Raw genomic sequence first — 18581 nt, forward strand, 5'->3', positions numbered from 1 at the left:
AGCACAACAAACTGTCTTGTCTTTTAAGTGTGTTCTTTCTCTCCTGTGTTCTAGGCTCCTGAGTTTGATTATTATTATTATTATTATTTTAGGAATTGCGTTGTCTATACTTTAAATCAGTAAGCCTGACTGCCGAGCAATTTTTTTTTAAAGAACTGGCTTGTAAAACTTGCATCATGCTTTTAAACGTTGGTTTAAAAATATCCTTGATTCTGAGAAATGAAATAAAATGAACTCTTTCTGCCCACCCGCTCCCCCATCCGAAAAAAGTAAGTGAAGTTTGTCCATTTTAACAACGGCAGGAAAGCTGATTTATTTGGAATTGTATTCAGTGTGCTTTTTAACTGCCCCAAATTTCCATAGCACAGCAGGTGTAAAAAAGAAGAAGGAAAAAAAATAATCCAGAAAAGGATGCAGCTGCTTTAATGAGTCACAGACGAGCTGTTTTCATATTCTGGGGTATGTTGAAGCATCATTTCCAAATTGTATCTGAAACACTGCACAGTAAGGAGATCATAAAAAATCTGGCGAACAGAACGACAGGCACAGATTCTTTGAGGAATTCAGAAGGAGCTGGCATGGTGGGAACGTTGCCTGGGCTATAAAATATACCATGGAGATTAAGTTTTCAGCATGCAAAAGATAAAGGGTGGGGGGGCGATAGGTTCTCATTGACGAAACTATTTTAATTTGGAATTTGGTAATTAGCTGAAATGCATGCAGTGGAAATGAAACCCTTGCTTTTTTTTCTTCTTTTTTTTCTTCTATTGATGGCTTGACTTTTACAGCGTGTTAGGCAACTGTGAAAAGAATAAATCCGACAATATTAATAGCTTAGCTTGAAAGCCAGCCACGTTCAACCTTTGAACTTCAAAGGGGTTCTATTTGATTGTGGAGCTTGGCTGGCTGGGTAATTCTGGGAGTTGAAGTCTCTCTCACGGTTGAGAAACACGGTTCTACTGTAACAAATTGCAGTTCTACTTTTTTTTCAGTAACCTAGCTTTGAAAAACCCGCACCATCATTGCTTAATTAATTGAGCTGGTCAAAATGTCTCTGTGTTCTCATATAGACTTTTGTCCTTTAGGGATTAGAAAGAATGTTCTGATTTATGTACTGTTTACATATCTGGCTTGGTCATGCAGCTCCCTGGAGCTTTATGATGCCGGTAACATCTTGACTGTGAAAGATACCGTACTCTGCGTTCTTTCCGATTGAAAAATCGACATCTGGAAGCAGAGTTACATCTTTGCTTAACCTGGCCAGCTACGGTTAGGCTTTTGTACGAAGTTCAACCCGCTGATAAGCAAGCAGAGGAGAGCTAGTTGGACAAACAGCCCACGGAAGGGACCGCAAATGCGAAGCTTTCGGGACATCAAAATTTCTAAATATGGAGAGTAACGCAACAGGCTTTTATTCCTGGAACGATTGCTCACTCAGAGAGTAAACAGACAAGGAATTCTACGCGTGTCCCCATTCTTTCTTGCGCAATTCATTTCTTCTGATTTTCCCACTGATTGTCTTTGGCAAATGTGGAACAAACTCCATCTGTTGGGCAAGAGCAGAAATGAAGGCTGGCCAGAAAAAGGAAGGATGTGTTGGTAGATACAGCTGGAATAAATTCAGACATTGCAAAAGTGCGAAACGAAAAGAAATAATGTCTGACGCAGCTTTTCTCCTGGTTATGACAGACATTCAGCTTGCATCTGTTAAAATAATCACCATGTTCCTAATCTGTAAACCCACTCAGTACACAAAAGCTTTAATTTATACCAGGGGTCCCCATACTTGGCAACTTTAAGTCTTATGGACTTCAACTCCCAGAATTCCTCAGCCAGCCGTGCTAGCTGCGGAATTCTAAGAGTTGAAGTCCACAAGACTTAAAGTTGCCAACTTTGGAGACCCCTGGATTAATAATAACAACAATAATAATAAAGTTGGAAGGGATCTTGGAGGTCATCTAGTCCAACCCCCGCTCAGGCAGCAAACCCTATACCATTTGAGACAAATGGCTGTCCAGTTTCTTCTTAAAAACTTCCGGTGTTGGAGCATTCACAGCTTCTGGAGGCAGGTTGTTCCACTGCTTAATTGTTCTAACTGTCAGGAAGTTTCTCCTTAGTTCTAGGTTGCTTCTCTCCTTGATTAGTTTCCCTCCGTTGCTTCTTGTCCTGCCTTCAGGGGCTTTGGACAATAGCTTGACTCCCTCTTCTTTGGGGCAGCCCCTGAGTTACTGGAAGACTGCTATCATGTCCCCTCTCGTCCTTCTCTTCATTAGACTAGACATACCCAATTCCAGCAACCGTTCCTAGTATGTTTTAGCCTGCAGTCCTCTGATCATCTTTGTTGCTCTTCTCTGCCCTCTTTCTAGAGTCTCAACCTCTTTTTTTACATTGTGGTGACCAAAATCACAGCTTACCTTTCTAGGATATTTGTATGGGGCAGTGACCGTCTTGACGTAGTCCTGTAGTTCCTTAATCAAGGCTTCTTGGTCATGGGAAATGTATTCAGGGGCCAAAACTACGAAGGCTTTCACCACCTTGAATGTAAGCAATTTGATCAGGAGAAGGACATTTTGAAAAACGCAGGCAGTTTATAAAATGGGAAATTTCTAGTAGTGCCACAGCAGCTGAAAAGTGCCAAATGAAGTGTCTTGGACCCAGTCGGTTGTACTTTTCAACATTAAAAGCTTGAACTTTTTTTGGAAAAAAAAATCTGGAGATTGTTTCTTTTTTAATATATTTTTTTAAGTCTAAATAGAAAATCCTGAAACCTGCAACCTCTTGGCTTCTACTTTCTGCCTAGATCTTCTGGAAATTAAGGGAATTCTGAAAGGCTTAATTTCTTTGCGTTTGATCAAGCGTTCAGGTTATCGGATGACAAATCTTACAAAAAATTCTGGTTGCTGAATTGAAAAGGTAAGCATAAGCCCTCGCTGTGATCACCCAGTTCATTAAGCTCCTGCCTGCTTAGCCATGATTTATTACATTCATTACGTAAGCTAATAATTAGTCACCCAAGATAATTGGCTATAAACTACAGTTTGCCAACAGCTGGATACATGAGCTGCAAAAGGAAAACAAAACCGCGCCGTTTTCCAGCTTAGTGTGTGTTGCATGAATCCAGGCATTCAATCCACAGTTTGTGCTGCAAACCAGCGTTGAGTTAGTATTAAGTCGGTAGGTGGTTGAAAGGTGAACTTTGACACGGCTGATGGATAAGATGCAGCTTCTGAGCTCAAGGGAGACCTGGGTGATGAACAGGGGTCTTCAGACTTGGCCCTTTTATGACTTGTGGGTTTCAACTCCCAGAATTCTTCAGCCAGGCACGCTGGCTGAGGAATTCTGGGAGTTGAAGTCCACAAGGCATAAAAGGGCCAAGTTTGAAGACCTCTAAGTGATGAAGAATCAACCCTACTTTAGCATCTCAACAGCTGAGCTTCATCTGTTTGAGAGATTCTGCAAACGTTTGTAGACTACACCAGGGCTCTTCAAACTTGGCCACTTTAAGACTTGTGGACTTCAACTCCCAGAATTCCTCTGGCTGAGGAATTCTGGGAGTTGAAGTCCACAAGTCTTAAAGCTGCCAAGTTTGAAGAGCCCTGGACTACACTGTCCCTCTCTTTTCAAAGCACATATAGGTAATCCTCGACTTTGTTTAGTGACCAAAGTTACCACAGCACTGAAAAAAAAGTGATCTATGACCATGCTCTCATGCTTACGACCGTTGCAGCATCCCCAGTGTCACGTGATCAAAATTTGCACGCTTGGCCCCTCTCTCATATTTATGATGCAGTCTCCCAGCATCATGGAATCCCCTTTTGTGCCCTGACAAGCAAAAAGCCAGATTCACTTAACAACCATGTTACTAACTTGATAACTGGGGGGGTCCCTGAAGTGTGGCGAGACATCATAAAATGGGGCAAAGCTCACTTAACAAATGTCTCTCTTAGCAACAGAAATTTGGGGGCTCCATTGTGACCCTAAGTCAAGGACTACCAATAGTTTGCTTGCATACGTTCAGCCTTCTTTACCTCGCCTCGAATAGGGTCTGGGCTGCTGACGACGGCCGCTTCAACCACCGCATCGTGTTCGATCAAAGCGTTCTCCACTTCAAAGGGTCCGATGCGGTATCTTTGAAAAGAAAAAAAAAGAATTGAATCGCTTTGATCTTTGAAAATCTTCCAGAAAAGCGTTGTACAATTGGGGCGTGGTTGAATTAACCTTACCCGGCAGAATTGATTACATCGTCTCTTCGTCCCACCAGCCAGATGTAGCCCTCCTCATCTTGAAATCCTCGGTCCCCAGTGATGTAAAAGTCCCCGCGAATAGTGGAAGCTGTTCTTTCTAGATCATCCTGGACAGGGGATCAACGATTTAGAAAGTCGTGACTCTCTGCCAACACTGGACAGAGGAGACCACATAGTTTATGAGTTTCAATAAATGCCCACATTATGCATTGACCCGTATCTGAGAGTGTATAGTTCCAAAATTCACAGCCAGATAAATATTTTATGAATTGTCTGAGGTCACTGCCCAGCACTAATGTTAATTTGTTTGGGCTGTTTTAGTTATAAAGAAGATTATCCGGGTTTCTTAGCCGAGGGTGTCAGTCTTGTCCCAAGACAATTTCTGCGGTCATGTAGCCAGCATGGCTATATGCCCAAGATGCACAGAACGCTGTTATCTTCTCACTGAAGTGGTACCTATTTATCTACTCGCATGTTTTGTCCCAGCCTACGTGAGTCCTTGTTATGCTCACAAGGAGAAACCCCTCTTCCAAGAAACAGGCAGGAACCGCAAGAAAAAAACAACCTCTTATTATTCACAGACCTGAGTCAATGTCCAAGGCAAACAAACACAGTCCACAGAAACTCGATCCTCAACACAAACAGTTGCCTTCGGCAACCAACACCTCCCACACCTTCCCTTTTATTATTCAGCCAAGGCGTGGCTTTCCTAATGCCTTCTCCTTTGCCTTTGGAGCCGCCCCGTTGCGTTCCTCTGTCCTACTCGCTTCTCTTGCCTGCGCTTTCATGTATCCGGGATTTGTCCCAACTGTGCTTCATCACTGTCCAACTCAGACTCCCAGCACAGCTGTGTTTCAGCCTGAGCGCGAGTAGAGGGGCCAGGCTCCTCCACAGACTGCAAGTCTTGGAGCTCCTCAGAGCCTCCCTCTGACTCTGGTGTCACTCCAGGCCCCCCCCTCCTCCTCCTCTGATTCCTCAGACTCACCTGCCAGGTCCAGTGGCTGGCGAGGAATCACATCATTGCACTCGCATGCTTTCAAACTGCTAGGTGGATAGGAGCTGCAGCAAGGAACGCGAGCTCATGCCGTCGCACTTAGCTCAGGTCTCGAACCGAGCTGTCAGCTTTCCAGCTGACAAACTCAGTGTCTTTAATGGCTGAGCTACCACATCCCCAAAGAAGATTAGACTGCTACAAGGAACACCAAGGAACCCATTTTTTTGTTGAATTGGCAAACATCCAAACCGCAAAAAGGGAGCTTCTGAATAGTTAGGCAATTAAGAGCAGTCTTGTGTCAAGAGTTTTTGTCTAAATGCCACAGGAGTTGTTATTATAATGCATACCGGCTGGTGAAAATTTCTGTTCCAAGATTCTGCTTGTATTTATGCTAGCCATGGTGGAACATAGTGAGCATCCTTCCACGGTCTAACATTCCCATTATTCTGGAACCAGGTTACCAACTAGGGCTGGCAAGCACGCTGACAATATTCAAGTGGCTTAATTGCCTTTTTCCCCCGGATTTGCCCTTGGTCAATAAATACTTACTGTATATTGAGTGAAGAGGCAAAATGATCTTGTCGGTTTGATTCGGAGAGCGAGATCTCCTTCTACCCCGGGAGGTAAAATGTTACCGTTTTCATCTATTACCTTAAGCGCAAATAGCAAAATGAATTTTATTCAACAAGTACAGACAGTCCTCAAGTTGGAACAGTTCACTTAATGATTGTTCGAAGTGACAACGGCGCTGAAAAAAAAGGGACTTAGGACCGTTGTTTCACACCGTTGCACACCCTCCCCCTGGTCACCTGATCAAAATTGGGACACTTGACTCATATTTATGACGATTGCAGTGTCCCGGGATCACGTGATTTCCCCTTTTGCAAACTTCTGATGAAGAAAATCAGTGGGGAAGCCAGATTCACTTAACAACCGTGTTAACTAGCTGAACAACTGCAGTGATTCACTTAAGAACTGTGGCAAGGAAGGTCGTAAAACGGGGCAGAAAGAAGCCAGTATGTAAACAAAAGAAACAGTTCAAAGTGGACTCAGCCTTGTCAGTGCCTCCCTCTCGGCCCCACCTCCCCGCTTTTCCTGGAGTATTAATAAATAACAGTACCTGAGTATCATAGACTGGTGTTGGTTTCCCCACAGATCCTGGCTTGATTTTCATACCCTTGAAAGTTCCACAGACCAGCACCTAATTGCAGGGGTGGAATGTCAAGCAGATTGAGAAGCAAATTGTGTAGAAACCTTTCAGGTGGGGTGGGGGAATATGTGTTCACTGTCTAGGATATCTAGTGAGGAGGCCGTAGGAAGAACCTCAAAAACCCCAATCACATACAGGGAACTCAGTTAATCCTAATTCAAGGAACTGTCAAGAAGACAACACTCCCACCAACACTGACAGAGTAAGTATATAAACCAAACTCAGAGAGCGCCAAGGACCCCACAGTCCTCCTCCTCCTCCTCCTCTCCACAAACCCCATTCCCTTCTAGCACTGATGATGTTCCCTAGTTGGGTCATGAAATGTCTGCAAGAAAACCACCAAGCTCAGAGTAGCACCAAGGTCCCCACAGTCCTCCTCCTCCTCCTCCTCCTCCTCCTCCCTACAAATACCACTCCCTTCTAGCACTGATGATGTTCCCTAGTTGGGTCATGAAATGTCTGCAAGAAAACCGCCAAGCTCAAAGTAGCACCAAGGTTCCTGCAGTTCAACCCTGAGGTATAAATAATATTCTCTATTGGTACAATTTGTTGAACAATTCAAAGGTCAACCCTTTCCATCCAGTCCCATCGGAGATGCTGGGTTTGTAATGGGCTGTTACATTTTTGAAATAGATCAAAGCGTGAAAGAGGGTGGTGATTTTAACCAGCACGCCACCTTTCTCCCCAAAGAGCCTTCGAAGCTCTTCAAACTTTTATGAGTAGACTGTCCTCCATTGGCAAAAGAGCTGAGCTCACCGTTTCCGTCTGCCCGTAGCCTTCATAAATGTCCAGGCTGGTTTGTGTTTTCCACTGGTCCATCACTTCAGGATTGATGGGTTCTCCCGCACTTACACAATGTTTGAGGTTCTGGAATTTATAACTTGGAATAAATGAAGAATAGCAGAGAAGGAAAGACATCATTTTGTAAAGGTTAGCTGTCATGGTTATTAACAGCTGACTTGCTGAGTTGGCAGTCTAGATTTTACAAACGTAGGCATGAATCGGCTTGGAAAAAGAAGACCTTGTTTTGAAGATGCTGTGGGATGACCCGGGGACCTGCAGTTTGAGGAAATATTGTCCCCTTCCTGCAAAATCTAGGGTTTAAAATGAAAAGACACCCACATAGATGCTTTCACAATGCTTAAAATGTTTCCGCTTATAGCATACTGGCTTATTAGTTTCTCTTAATCAGAGAAGGCTAATTCCTTTTAACCAAATAAGCAGAGATTAATCTCAGGAGTAATACAGACCAACAGTCAAGCAGGAAGCAATACCCCAATCGGGGAACTGCCAACTCAAACCAATAGTAAGCAACTACCTAATCAAGGTAGACTGTTGTTCCCATCAACACTGACAAAGCAAGCTACTAGTATATAAATAAAGAGCAAAGCTTGCTTCCTTGTAGCACTGATGATGTTACTTAGTTGGGTAATGAAACATCTGCAAGAAAACAATCAAGCTCAGAGAGCACCAAGGACCACACAATTCTCCTCCTCCTTCTCCTCCTCCTCCTCCTGTCCACAAATCCCACTCTTTCCTAGTACTGATGATGTTACCTAGTTGGGTAATGAAACGTCTGCAAGAAAACAATCAAGCTCAGAGAGCACCAAGGACCACACAATTCTCCTCCTCCTCCTCCTCCTCCTCCTGTCCACAAATCCCACTCTTTCCTAGTACTGATGATGTTACCTAGTTGGGTAATGAAATGTCTGCGAGAAAACAACCAAGCTCAGAAAGCACCAAAGGACCCCAGAGAAGACTATAACAGATCTTTCTGTCCAAACTGAGATCAGCATCCGTTGGGCGTGTAATCAAGTTCTTGCTAACCTCCCACCTAATCTAATTGAATCACGTCATGCCCCTAGGGTGACAGCTCAGTCAACATGTCCTGGTCGCCTGATTTTGAAGAATAGTCAACCATAAACCACAGTTTATAAACTGCAGAGCTGGGATCTCATCTTGCCTTCCATCCACCATGACATGGCACCACGTGATGGGTGAATCCAGCTAAGGCTTCCTGGGGCTTGTTCCCAATCGTCTAATTGTGGTTTAAAGGATCCAATCTCGAAATGCCTTAACTGCAAACGGCAGCTACCACTTTACCTGCTGAAATCATGTTGGACAAGCATCCGATAAACGGTTGGCGCAGAACATAAAGTTGTGATGGGAAATTTGGACAGTGTCTAGATAATTAGAAAAGATAATAAAATAATTAGAAAAGATGAGGACAGATGATGGAATGCACAACAGCCTCAATGCAACCAGCTCATGGCAAGCCACGCCAAACATGGTTAAGGAAGCTAACAAACAATGGTTAAAAGTGAGTTCACAATCCATTGTTTTGCTTGTGCACCCGGTACTGTGTGCTCAGGGGAGAGGAACTCAGATTTTGGCTTAATGTCATGGTTCCGACAGATGAAACCCTTCAAAGAACTTCGAGGCATTGTTTACCTTAAAGAATCTTTATTTGAGAAGCATAGCATCGGCGCTAACATAGTTGAAGCCAAAACTGAGTTCCCCTCCACTGAGCACATAGTATCAAAGCACAATTCCCTCCTCCAATTAACAGTCATAAATCACATTCTCCAATTAGCTTGAAATGCAGGCTTCCCCTCCAGCTCTCCAGCCCGCCAATTCTTTATCATCTCTTTGTTTCAATAACCTTGGTTCTCACACTAGGTTCAGTGTTGTTATATCTAGCTAGACTCTCATGCACATTTCTCCCCCCAGCATCATCTAACTCTAAGAGTAAAACATAAGAAAAAAATGGTTGCATCTCCATCTGCTGTCCAAGCAAAAACATTTGATGTTAGCAGCGTTGACAATGTACCTCTAGTGGTTCAATAAACCTTGGTCCAGTTGCCACAATTTAATCTTTTTTGAAATGGCTAAATATTAATATACTTGATGCTTACTTCAAGGACAAGTTTAGGATCAAAGCGTGGCATGTGATGGACAAACACGCCCGCTCCTTGGCTCCATGGACCAAAAACGCTACTCCACGCTGATTTTGCCCAGCCGGTGTCTGAAGTATTCCAGATCAGGTCTGTCGGAGTCAAATCAAGCCAATACCTAAATAACAGGAAAGTATATTAAAATATCATTTACCAATGGAAGAGAATAATTGTAGTTGAGGGTTGAGCTGTGAAATTCTGGGTGCTCTCTGTACTTGGTGGGTTTTTTGGCAGATGTTTCATGACCCAACTAGGTAACATCATCAGCGCGGAAAAGGAGTGGGGACATGTGGAGAGGAAGAAGAGAGAAGAACTATGGGTTTGGGGGTGATTTCTGAGCTTGGTGAGTTTTTGCAGATGTTTTATGACCTAACTAGGTAACATCATCAGTGCTGGAAAGGAGTGGGGACATGTGGAGAGGAGGAGGAGGAGGAGGAGGAGGAGGAGGAGGAGGAGGAGAACTATGAGGGTTTTGGTGCTTTCTGAGCTTGGTGGAGTTTTTGCAGACATTTCATGACCCAACTAGGTATCATCATCAGTGCAGGAAAGGAGTGGGGACATGTGGAGAGGAAGAAGAGGAGAACTATGGGGGTTTTGGTGCTCTCTGAGCTTGGTGGGGTTTTTGCAGACGTTTAATTACCAAGCTAACTAACATCTTCAGTGCAAGCCTAGCAGTGATGATGTTACCTAGTTTGGTAATGAAAAGTCTGCAAGAAGCCCACTCAGCTTCAAGAGCACCAAGGACCCCACAATGTCATTTAGGAAGGGGAAAGCATTTAAGCGTATGACTCCAAGGATCGTATAAGATCTAAAATATCCGGTCTGAGGTATCTTCTTGGAATAGGATACCTAATTATAAAAGAAGCTCTGATTCGCTTTCAGATCCCAATTCAGAAGCAAGTGATGTATCGTTTGTTAGAAGCAAGGAAGGCTGAAATGAGGAACTACTGTCCTCTTACAAGCCAACATTTGCTAATTCCCACGGTATCCTGGCAGCTTGGAATCACTCGGCAGATCCCAAGTGAGACTCGCTGGATTTTGCATTGGGGATTGAATCGATAGACCACTGATAAATCACGACTGGGCTTATTGGAAAATGCAAACCACTAATTTCAAGACTGGTGCGGATGTTTTTTTTACGTGGACCTGCCGATTACGTGGGTTGTTTTAAGCCATGGTTTTGCTTGTAGAAGCTAGAAGGGCCGCGTTCACGTCACCCAACCACACCAGTCACAATTTGACAAGCAGATCTATGTCCACTGAGGCACAACACCGCAACTCGGCAGCTTTTCCCCACCTTCCATTGAAGCCAAGTCCGATTCCGTGGCTGACGTGGGAATGTTCAGTCATTTTGGGGGCTCCCGTGGTGCCACTGGTGAAATATATGGCCATTGGATCGCTGCCTTTTGTGGCCACGCACGTGTGCTCTGGAGATGCGACCCTGTGTGCAACATTGTGCATAAGCCCGTTATCATTTCAACAGGACATCTCTGCCTGATGCAAATCGCTTTCATCGGAATGCTGATCCAGAAAATGGACCGGTTATTTATTTAATTTGTATCCTGCCATTATTATTTTTTTAATAAACAACTCAAGACGGCAAACATATCTAACACATTTTATCTCTTCTTTTTCCTCCCACCACAACAGTCCTGTGAGGAGAGAGAGAGGGACTGGCCCAAAGTCACCCAACTGGCTTTCATGCCTAAGGCAGAACTAGAACCCTCAATCTCCTGGTGATTGACCCCAAGTCACCTGGCTGTCTTTCACAGCTAAGGCAGAACTAGAACTCTCATTCTCCTGGTGATTGACCCAAAGTCATCCAGCTGTCTTTCACGGCTAAGGCAGAACTAGAACTCTCATTCTCCTGGTGATTGGTGTAAAGTCCCCCAAATGGCTTTCATGGCTAAGGCAGGACTAGAACTCACTGTCTCCTCTTGTTTGGTCCAAGGTCACCCAGCTGGCTTTCACGCCTAAAGCAGGACTAGAACTCACCATCTCCTGATGATTGGCCCAAAGCCATCTAGCCGGCTTTCACGAGCAAGGCCAGACTTGAACTCCCGCTCTCCCAGTTTCTACCCTGGCGCCTTCGCCACTGGAACAAACAGGCTCTCCCTGTTCCTTCCTGCATTTTTCCCAGTCTGATTGTTTCGGCACTGCTGGCTGGGGAATTCTGGGAGTTGTAGTCCACGCCACCTTAAAGTTGCTAAGGTTGAGAAACCCTGCTTTAAACGAATGCTTCCGTTTCACTGACCTGGCTACTTACTCCATCAAATTGCTGAAGCTTAGCCAGCCTTCTCTGGGCTCCTTGGATACCACGAACTTCAGCTCCAGGGATGGGCATTTGGAAGCCACCACGTCCACCACAGGGGCCAGGGCAGAGTCCGTGATGACACATTTGGCTTTCGAAGTCTCTAAGCGATGGTGAAGGTCTTTTGCTGTCAGCTGTGTGGTCCCGGGAATCAGCACGGCTCCTAAGAGGAGAAATCAGGGGATCTACTAGCACGCGAGCCTCTTATTACTTTGGGCATTAAGACACGCCACGAAGAGAATCAGACCCTCGGCCATCTCCCACCCAGCGTTTGAATGTGAAAGAATGCATCAAGAAAGAGGACTGCGGGGTCCTTGGTGCCCTCCGAGCTTGACCGTTTTAATAATGATAAAGTTGGAAGGGACCCTGGAGGTCATCTAGTCCAACCCCCTGCTCAGGCAGGAAACCTATACCATTTCGGACAAATGGCTGCCCAGTCTCTTCTTAAAAACCTCCAGTGTTGGAGCATTTACCGCTTATGGAGGCAGGTGGTTCCACCGATTAATTAGTCTAAGCGTCAGGAAATTTCTCCTTAGTTTTCTTGCAGACGTCTCACGACCCAACTAAGTAACATCATCAGTGCTAGAAGGGAGAGGGGATTGCAGAGAGGAGGAGGAGGGAGGAGGAGGAGGAGGGACTGTGGGGTATTTGGTGCTCTATGAGCTGGCTTGTTTTCTTGCAGACGTTTCATTCCCCAACTAGATAACATCATAGAAGGGAGTGGGATTTGTGGGGAGGAGGAGGAGGAGGAGGGGGCAAAGTAGAAGAAAGAAGGGAAGGAATAGAGAACAGGAAGAAAGAAGAGAAGGGGGAAAGAAAAGAAAGGAGGAGAAGGTGGAGAATTGTGGGGTCCTTGCTGGTCTCTGAGCTTGCAGACTTTTCATTACCCAACTAGATAACCTCATCAGTACTACAAAGGAGTGGGATTTGTGGGGAGGAGGAGGAGGAGGAGGAGGGGGCAAAGTCGAAGAAAGAAGAGAAGGAATAGAAAACAGGAGGAAAGAAGAGAAGGAGAGAAGAGAAAGGTGGAGAATTGTGAGGTCCTTGCTGGCCTCTGAGCTTGCAGACGTTTCATTCCCCAACTAGACAACTAGGTCATCAAGTAACATCGTCAGTTCTACTACTGATGATGTGGCCTAGTTGGGTAATGAAATGTCTGCGCCAGAATATAACCAAGCTGAGAGAGCAGCAAGGATGAGCGAGAGAAAAAGAGGGGGGGGGGGTAGGGGTAGAAAAACCACATATATACACACACACACATATACATAGACAATGCAATGTTTCTCAACCAGGAGTTGAAGTCCACGCATCTTAAAAGTAGCCAAAGTTGAGAAACACCGGTACAATGTATTAGCTGACGCCAACGTAAAAGACACAAGTTCTGCTTGCCCATCCAGAACCATCTCCTCCTCCTCCATTCTATCAAAAACTCATGGGTGGGTGGACATCGTTCCTTCTCACCTGTTCGGATACAAGCCAGGTTCAAGAGCCACCATTCGGGAATGCGAGGGAGGATCACCACCACTCGGTCTCCTTTCCGTAGGCCACCCCGCTCGGACAGCAGGGTGGCGGCCTTTTTGGACTCCAAGGCCAGCTCCTCAAAACTCCACTTGACTTGGGTCCCTTGATCACTGACCCACCAAAGAGCAGGGCTGGAGAGGCGCCTTCCTTCCTGGGGAGGAGGGGGGGGAGAGAAGTCAGCCGTGAGTAGATCTGCTCAGATCTGGAGAGCAACTGCCGCATTCTGCGCAGGGTGCACAACTGGATAGTAGCTACGTGCAACAACATGGACACGAACGTAGCCTTCGGGGAGAGAAAGAGTTGGCTTCTTAACAACGGCAGGGATTCTCTTAAACAGTGGTAGCGAGACAGGGTGTAATTCACTTAATTGTCACACTTAGCAACAGAAAGGTCAGGCTCAATTTCATGATGCTCGTAAGTCGAGGACCACCTGTATTCACCCAACAGGGGAATCCCTTAAAGGTGATCCCTGGCAGAAAAGATGGGGGGGGGGGAAATGATACCTTTTCTGACTGGGCCCAGTTATCCACCACATCTTTGGCGAAATTGAAATATTCCGGCACCTCCGGCTTATACTGTTCACAAATGGATTTGTAGTCTGTAAAATTCTGAGCCGCCGAGGCAGTTTTGCCTTTGCTGAAGCTTCTGGAAGAAATGAGGCAGAGAGACCGCAGAATCCTAGCGGCTGGGCCTTTACACCTTATTGCCAAGGTGACACAAGCCATGATTTTTTCTTCCCGAGGTTCCGCTTGTTTTCTGTCAATCACCACCGATCTGAAACGTAGAAGGAAAACGTCCTGATTGTTTATAGCCTTCTCAGGGCAAAGCAAGACTTCATTTCCTTGACGTGTACATTTCTGCTTTTAATTAATCTTGTTTTGTACCCTACTCTGACACTCCCTGAGAATTTCAACATTAAAAAAAAGAGAGAGAGAAAAGAAAAACCAAAGCTTCATGCCAACAAGAATGATTGCAAGAAGATGAGGAATTGCAAGCCTGCAAACGTGGCTGTTGGCTCGGAGGTTACAGGATTACGCTGTCCGTGCTTCACAGCAATAACATGGAAATTGGGGGTTTATTGTTGTCAAAGCCCCCAATCCCATCAGCCACAAAGGGCAGATTGAGAGATAACAGGATTTGTAGCCCAACCTCTACAGAACTAAGATTTCTCTTTGCACCCATGTCTGAATTAACTTGCCAGTCTCAGCCCTGATTTTTGTTCTGTGCAATCCAGGCTCATTTGCAGCAAAGAGCAAGTATTAAAGCTCTAATTTAAGTGTTTGCGAGCAGTGATCTTCTAGCTAGGCACAACCTTAGGGATTATTTTATTTATTTATGAAATTGGCTGCTGGTCTCACAACAAGGGACTATCTATCGTAGGTAGCCCTCAGCTTACAATCATTCATTCAGCAGCTGTTCTAAATTTTGGCAGCGCTGTGGGAAAAAAAAAAGGGACTTACAACCGGCCCTCACAACTTATGACCATCGTAGCATCCCCAGAGTCAGGTGCTCAAAATTTGGCTGCTTAGCAACCGACGGTTGCAGCATCCCGGGGGTCATGTGATCAATATTTGCGACCTTCTGACAGAGAAAGTCAGGAGGAGAAGCCAGATTGGCTGGCAGTTGGATCGGGACAAAAACCACTCCAGGCGAAGTTCTCTTGGCATTGCGACAAAGGAGACGAATGAGGTGCCAAGTGTGATGTAGTAACAACGCTCGGTGAGGAATGTGCAACCTGGCAGAGAGCTCTAACCCTTTGTAAGCTGCAGCAATTAACTTACATACCTGTGTAAGGCTAATCCAGCCGGTGTGCTGCAATACAGGTAGTTGTCTCAAAGGATGCTTTTTTCAAGAGGCAACTGGACTTCCTTGTTTTCCTTTGAAGACGTTTTGCTTCTCATCCCAGAAGCTTCTTCAGCTCTGACCGGATGGCGGGGAATGGAAGGATTTATACTCCTTGCAGACAGACAGCCATTTGCATCCTTTTGGAGAGTCGTCGAGGCCACCTGGAGGTTTACCTGTGCCCTCAGGGTCACCTGAGTGGTGCAAATGGGTGTGGAGCCTCCTTGGACCTGCTGAAAGGACTGTGTGTTGTGGAGCTGTGCTTTCTGCAGGATGTTTTGTGCCCTGCATCCCTTCACTGTCGAACACCATTCCCCACCAGCCAGTCGGAGCTGAAGAAGCTTCTTGGGTGAGAAGCGAAACGTCTTCGAAGAAAAACAAGGAAGTCCAGTTGGGTCCTGAAAAAAGCACCTTTGGGACTGACTTTCATCTCTTTCATCCTCAGCCACCTACAACGCGCACAGATTTAAGAAACACACACAAGCCAACAATATTGAGACTCAGCAGATCTTCCTTAGCAATGCCTGTGGAGATCCTCAGTCATCCAGGTCTGTCCCAATCATGCTTTTCCACGAGGCCAATGGACTTCCTTGTTTCTCTTTGAAGGCGTTTCGCTTCCCATCCCAGAAGCTTCTTCAGCTCTTCCACTCCCCACCAGCCAGTCAGAGCTGAAGAAGCTTCTGGGATGGGAAGCGCAGGGCTTTTTTTCTCATAGAACGCTCAGAACGGAGTTCCGGCACCTTTTTTGGATGGAACCTTGTCTGGTAGGCAAGGCGGGTTGTATGACATGTGTGAGTTCCGGCACCTTTTTCTTTTACAAAAAAAGCACTGGGGAAGCGAAACGTCTTTGAAGAAAAACAAGGAAGTCCAGTTGCCTCCCGAAAAAAAGCACCTTTGGGACAAACAGGACCTGGAGGACCAACGACCTACGACCAGAATCGAGGCCAAACGTTTCTGTTATTAAGCGAGACATGTGTTAAGTGAGTTTTGCCCCATTGTGCAACCTTTTTTGCCACAGTATTTAAATAAGTCACCACAGTTGTTCAGTGGGTAACCCGCTTGTTAAGCAAATCTGGCTTCCCCGTTGATTTTGTTTTCCATAAGGCTGCCCAAAGGGAATCAGGTGACCCCAGCTCACTGCGACCATCATAAATACGAGTCAGTTGCCAAGCGTCTGAATTTTGATCATGTGACCCTGGGGCAATGCTGTGACGGTTGTAAGTGTGGAAAAAGGCCATAAGTCGCTTTTTCAGTGCGGTTGTAACTTTGAGCTGCCACTAAATGAACTGTTGTAAGTTGAGGACCACCTGTAAATTGACTTGATTCTAAAGGAGCCCCTTGGAAGATCTTGCTGTGAGCCCGTGGGGCAGGTTATCATTCAATGAATCTGCAATTTCTCCTGTTCTGGGACATCCCAACCTACTCAGGTTGCTGTTTGAATGGGGGCCACCATCCAAAATCCAGAAGAAAGTCAGCGTGGCATCTGATCCGATTCCCATTAGCAACTGCCAGGAAAGGCTTGTATGGTTCCCGTAAAAGAAAAGGAGATTATTCTGACTGTACACGTGATAACAGCGGCAAGAATCACATTGGCACAATATTGGAACAAGGAAGAAACGCCACCAGAGGAAGAAATTATTTCTAAAAATGCCAGAATGTGCGGAAATGGACAGACTAACTATGAGGTTGAGAGAAAAAAGAAGAATCAGAATACTATCAAGACTTGAGACTTGTTGTATCAATGGCTGGAGAAAAGAACAAAGGATTAGGAATCAAATTTGTATTAGTGAATGATAAACTCAGACAACATGTTGTTGAATAAGAACTATTGAATTGTATGAAAAAAATTAATAAAAAAATTATAAAGGAAAGGAAAGGAAATGACATTGTTCCGTGTCGAGGCTTTTGCAAAACTCCTGGTCTAATATAGTGTGTATTTAAAGTTTCAAGCCCAAAGAAATCTGAACAAAAAAATTAGGGACTACCCCAGTTCTGTTTGGAACAACCAGAAAGCCATTCCAGAAAACAAAATTAAATATCGGATGGCTTATAATTTCAGAGGACCCTCAATGGAAATGGACAATGCTATGGATAATCACAGAAGTTGTCAGGGCGCCGAGGCAGATGATGCTTAATGGACAAAGGTATTTTTAATTTAAAACATGGGATGTGCTGAAAAGCAGCCAAGAAAAACAACAGAGTGTTAAATGCCAGCTTGGAAACCAATTTTTTTCCTTAATAGCCATGCAATCCGCAGCCAACAAAACGCATTTCTACGTCTCCGATCCAGAGACTAGTGTAGTTAGTGTATCTGGAAAGACAGAAAACCCAGGCTAACTCTTTCCAGTCCTACGTTCATTACCTGCTAAGTGGGTCTCAGCTTGATCTGTCCCACAAAACTACATGTGCATAACCGAAAGACACAAATGCAATACAAACAATTGCAATAAGAATAATTCTAAACACGAAGAGCTGGATTTATTGTTCTCTCACCTCCTTGAAAATTCAACAGGTGCTTGCCGTTCTGATTCTGGTTATTTTATTTTATTTTTCCAAAGAATGCCCTCTTCTCGATGATTTGAAAAGCAGCTGCCCTTAGCTCTCGCCTCTTTACAGGAGCCGTAGGAAGCTAATACCAGCCAGATAAAGAGAGCTGAAAAATTACAGGAGCCAAAGCAAACTTCCCTGGGACACAGCCTCTCTTATCCTCTTGGAAATTTTCCAGAGAAGGACGTTGTTGTTTTTTTTCTTCCTAAGGGTGAAGGACAGAGTAAGTCACACCCCATAGAGGCATTTTTGCTACAAGGGGAAAACCAGTCAAGCATCTCTGAAGCAAACTGCCACCTTCCACCAGGGCCAGGGAGCAGAGAAATTGCAGAATGGAGGGAAAGGGTTGGAGAAAAGGGATATGGGCAAGACTACAGAGACCATATTCCAGAAAAGTGTCCTGTGAATTTCTTGGTTGTTTTTTTTTTAACTTTCACCATGCATGGTTCCACTTACTGCGCAGTCTGGCTGCAGAAATCTTGTTAATCTTTGCTTCTTCATCTAGAAGACAGTAAGATTGTAATGAGCAGTTGAAGAAACAGCCAGAAATATCCCTAGATTTCATAACTTAAGTGTGTTTGTTTGTTTTTCTTTCTTTTCTCGCATGCTTTTCTTTCTTTTCTTTAATTTCCATCTTTTCATTTGATTTTTACTGCAGGTAAATAAAGATAAAGAATTGTGTCTTAAACTTTTGGGGCTTTCTATGCTTTTTAGATACCTTTATTCAAATAGGGATTTTTCTAAGTTTTTCTTGGCTTTGCTGTTGAATGTTGCTTTGTAAGGAAGGGATTATAAACGTAAAGAATTTTTGTCCTTGTGAACCTTTTTTGAATTTGTGTACTCTCTCTTTCATTCTATCTCTATCTATCTACCTGTTTTCTCTCCATGTCTGTCTGTCTATCTATCTATCTATCTATCCTATATCTATCTATCTATGTGTCTGTCTGTCTATCTATCT

The 18581-nt window shown here is 44.6% G+C and overlaps 1 protein-coding gene across 3 annotated transcripts; it reads right to left on the bottom strand.

Annotated features, from left to right (window-relative positions):
* Positions 1-139: 139 nt before the first annotated feature.
* On the bottom strand, positions 140-17735 carry LOC308674142 (acyl-coenzyme A synthetase ACSM3, mitochondrial-like). 3 transcript variants are annotated; one of them, XM_081338391.1, is made up of 15 exons: positions 17570-17735; positions 13738-14008; positions 13175-13385; positions 11669-11876; positions 10700-10843; positions 9364-9520; positions 8552-8631; positions 7205-7328; positions 6359-6439; positions 5788-5889; positions 4224-4351; positions 4029-4128; positions 2415-2534; positions 1435-1546; positions 140-1297 (listed from the first exon to the last, which is right to left on the bottom strand). In XM_081338391.1, exons 2-14 carry the CDS (start codon positions 13957-13959, stop codon positions 1460-1462), a joined length of 1764 nt encoding a protein of 587 aa, XP_081194517.1. In that variant the 5' UTR covers positions 13960-14008; positions 17570-17735; the 3' UTR covers positions 140-1297; positions 1435-1459. The 3 variants fall into 3 exon arrangements, with proteins under 3 accessions (XP_081194517.1, XP_081194516.1, XP_081194515.1); XM_081338390.1 differs by having other exon boundaries at positions 140-1546; XM_081338389.1 differs by having other exon boundaries at positions 140-1572.
* Positions 17736-18581: the final 846 nt, after the last annotated feature.

This window comes from Vipera berus (assembly GCF_964194415.1).
Source record: "Vipera berus genome assembly, chromosome: 13".
Lineage (NCBI taxonomy): Eukaryota > Metazoa > Chordata > Lepidosauria > Squamata > Viperidae > Vipera > Vipera berus.

Coding starts and splice junctions, on each gene's coding strand:
- LOC308674142 (XM_081338389.1), bottom strand. CDS start 13,959: ATGGCTTGTGTCACCTTGGCAATAAGGTGTAAAGGCCCAGCCGCTAGG. Junction 5,890..6,358: donor CACCAGTCTATGATACTCAG/GTACTGTTATTT, acceptor TTTGCGCTTAAG/GTAATAGATGAAAACGGTAA. Junction 4,129..4,223: donor GATGTAATCAATTCTGCCGG/GTAAGGTTAATT, acceptor TTCTTTTCAAAG/ATACCGCATCGGACCCTTTG.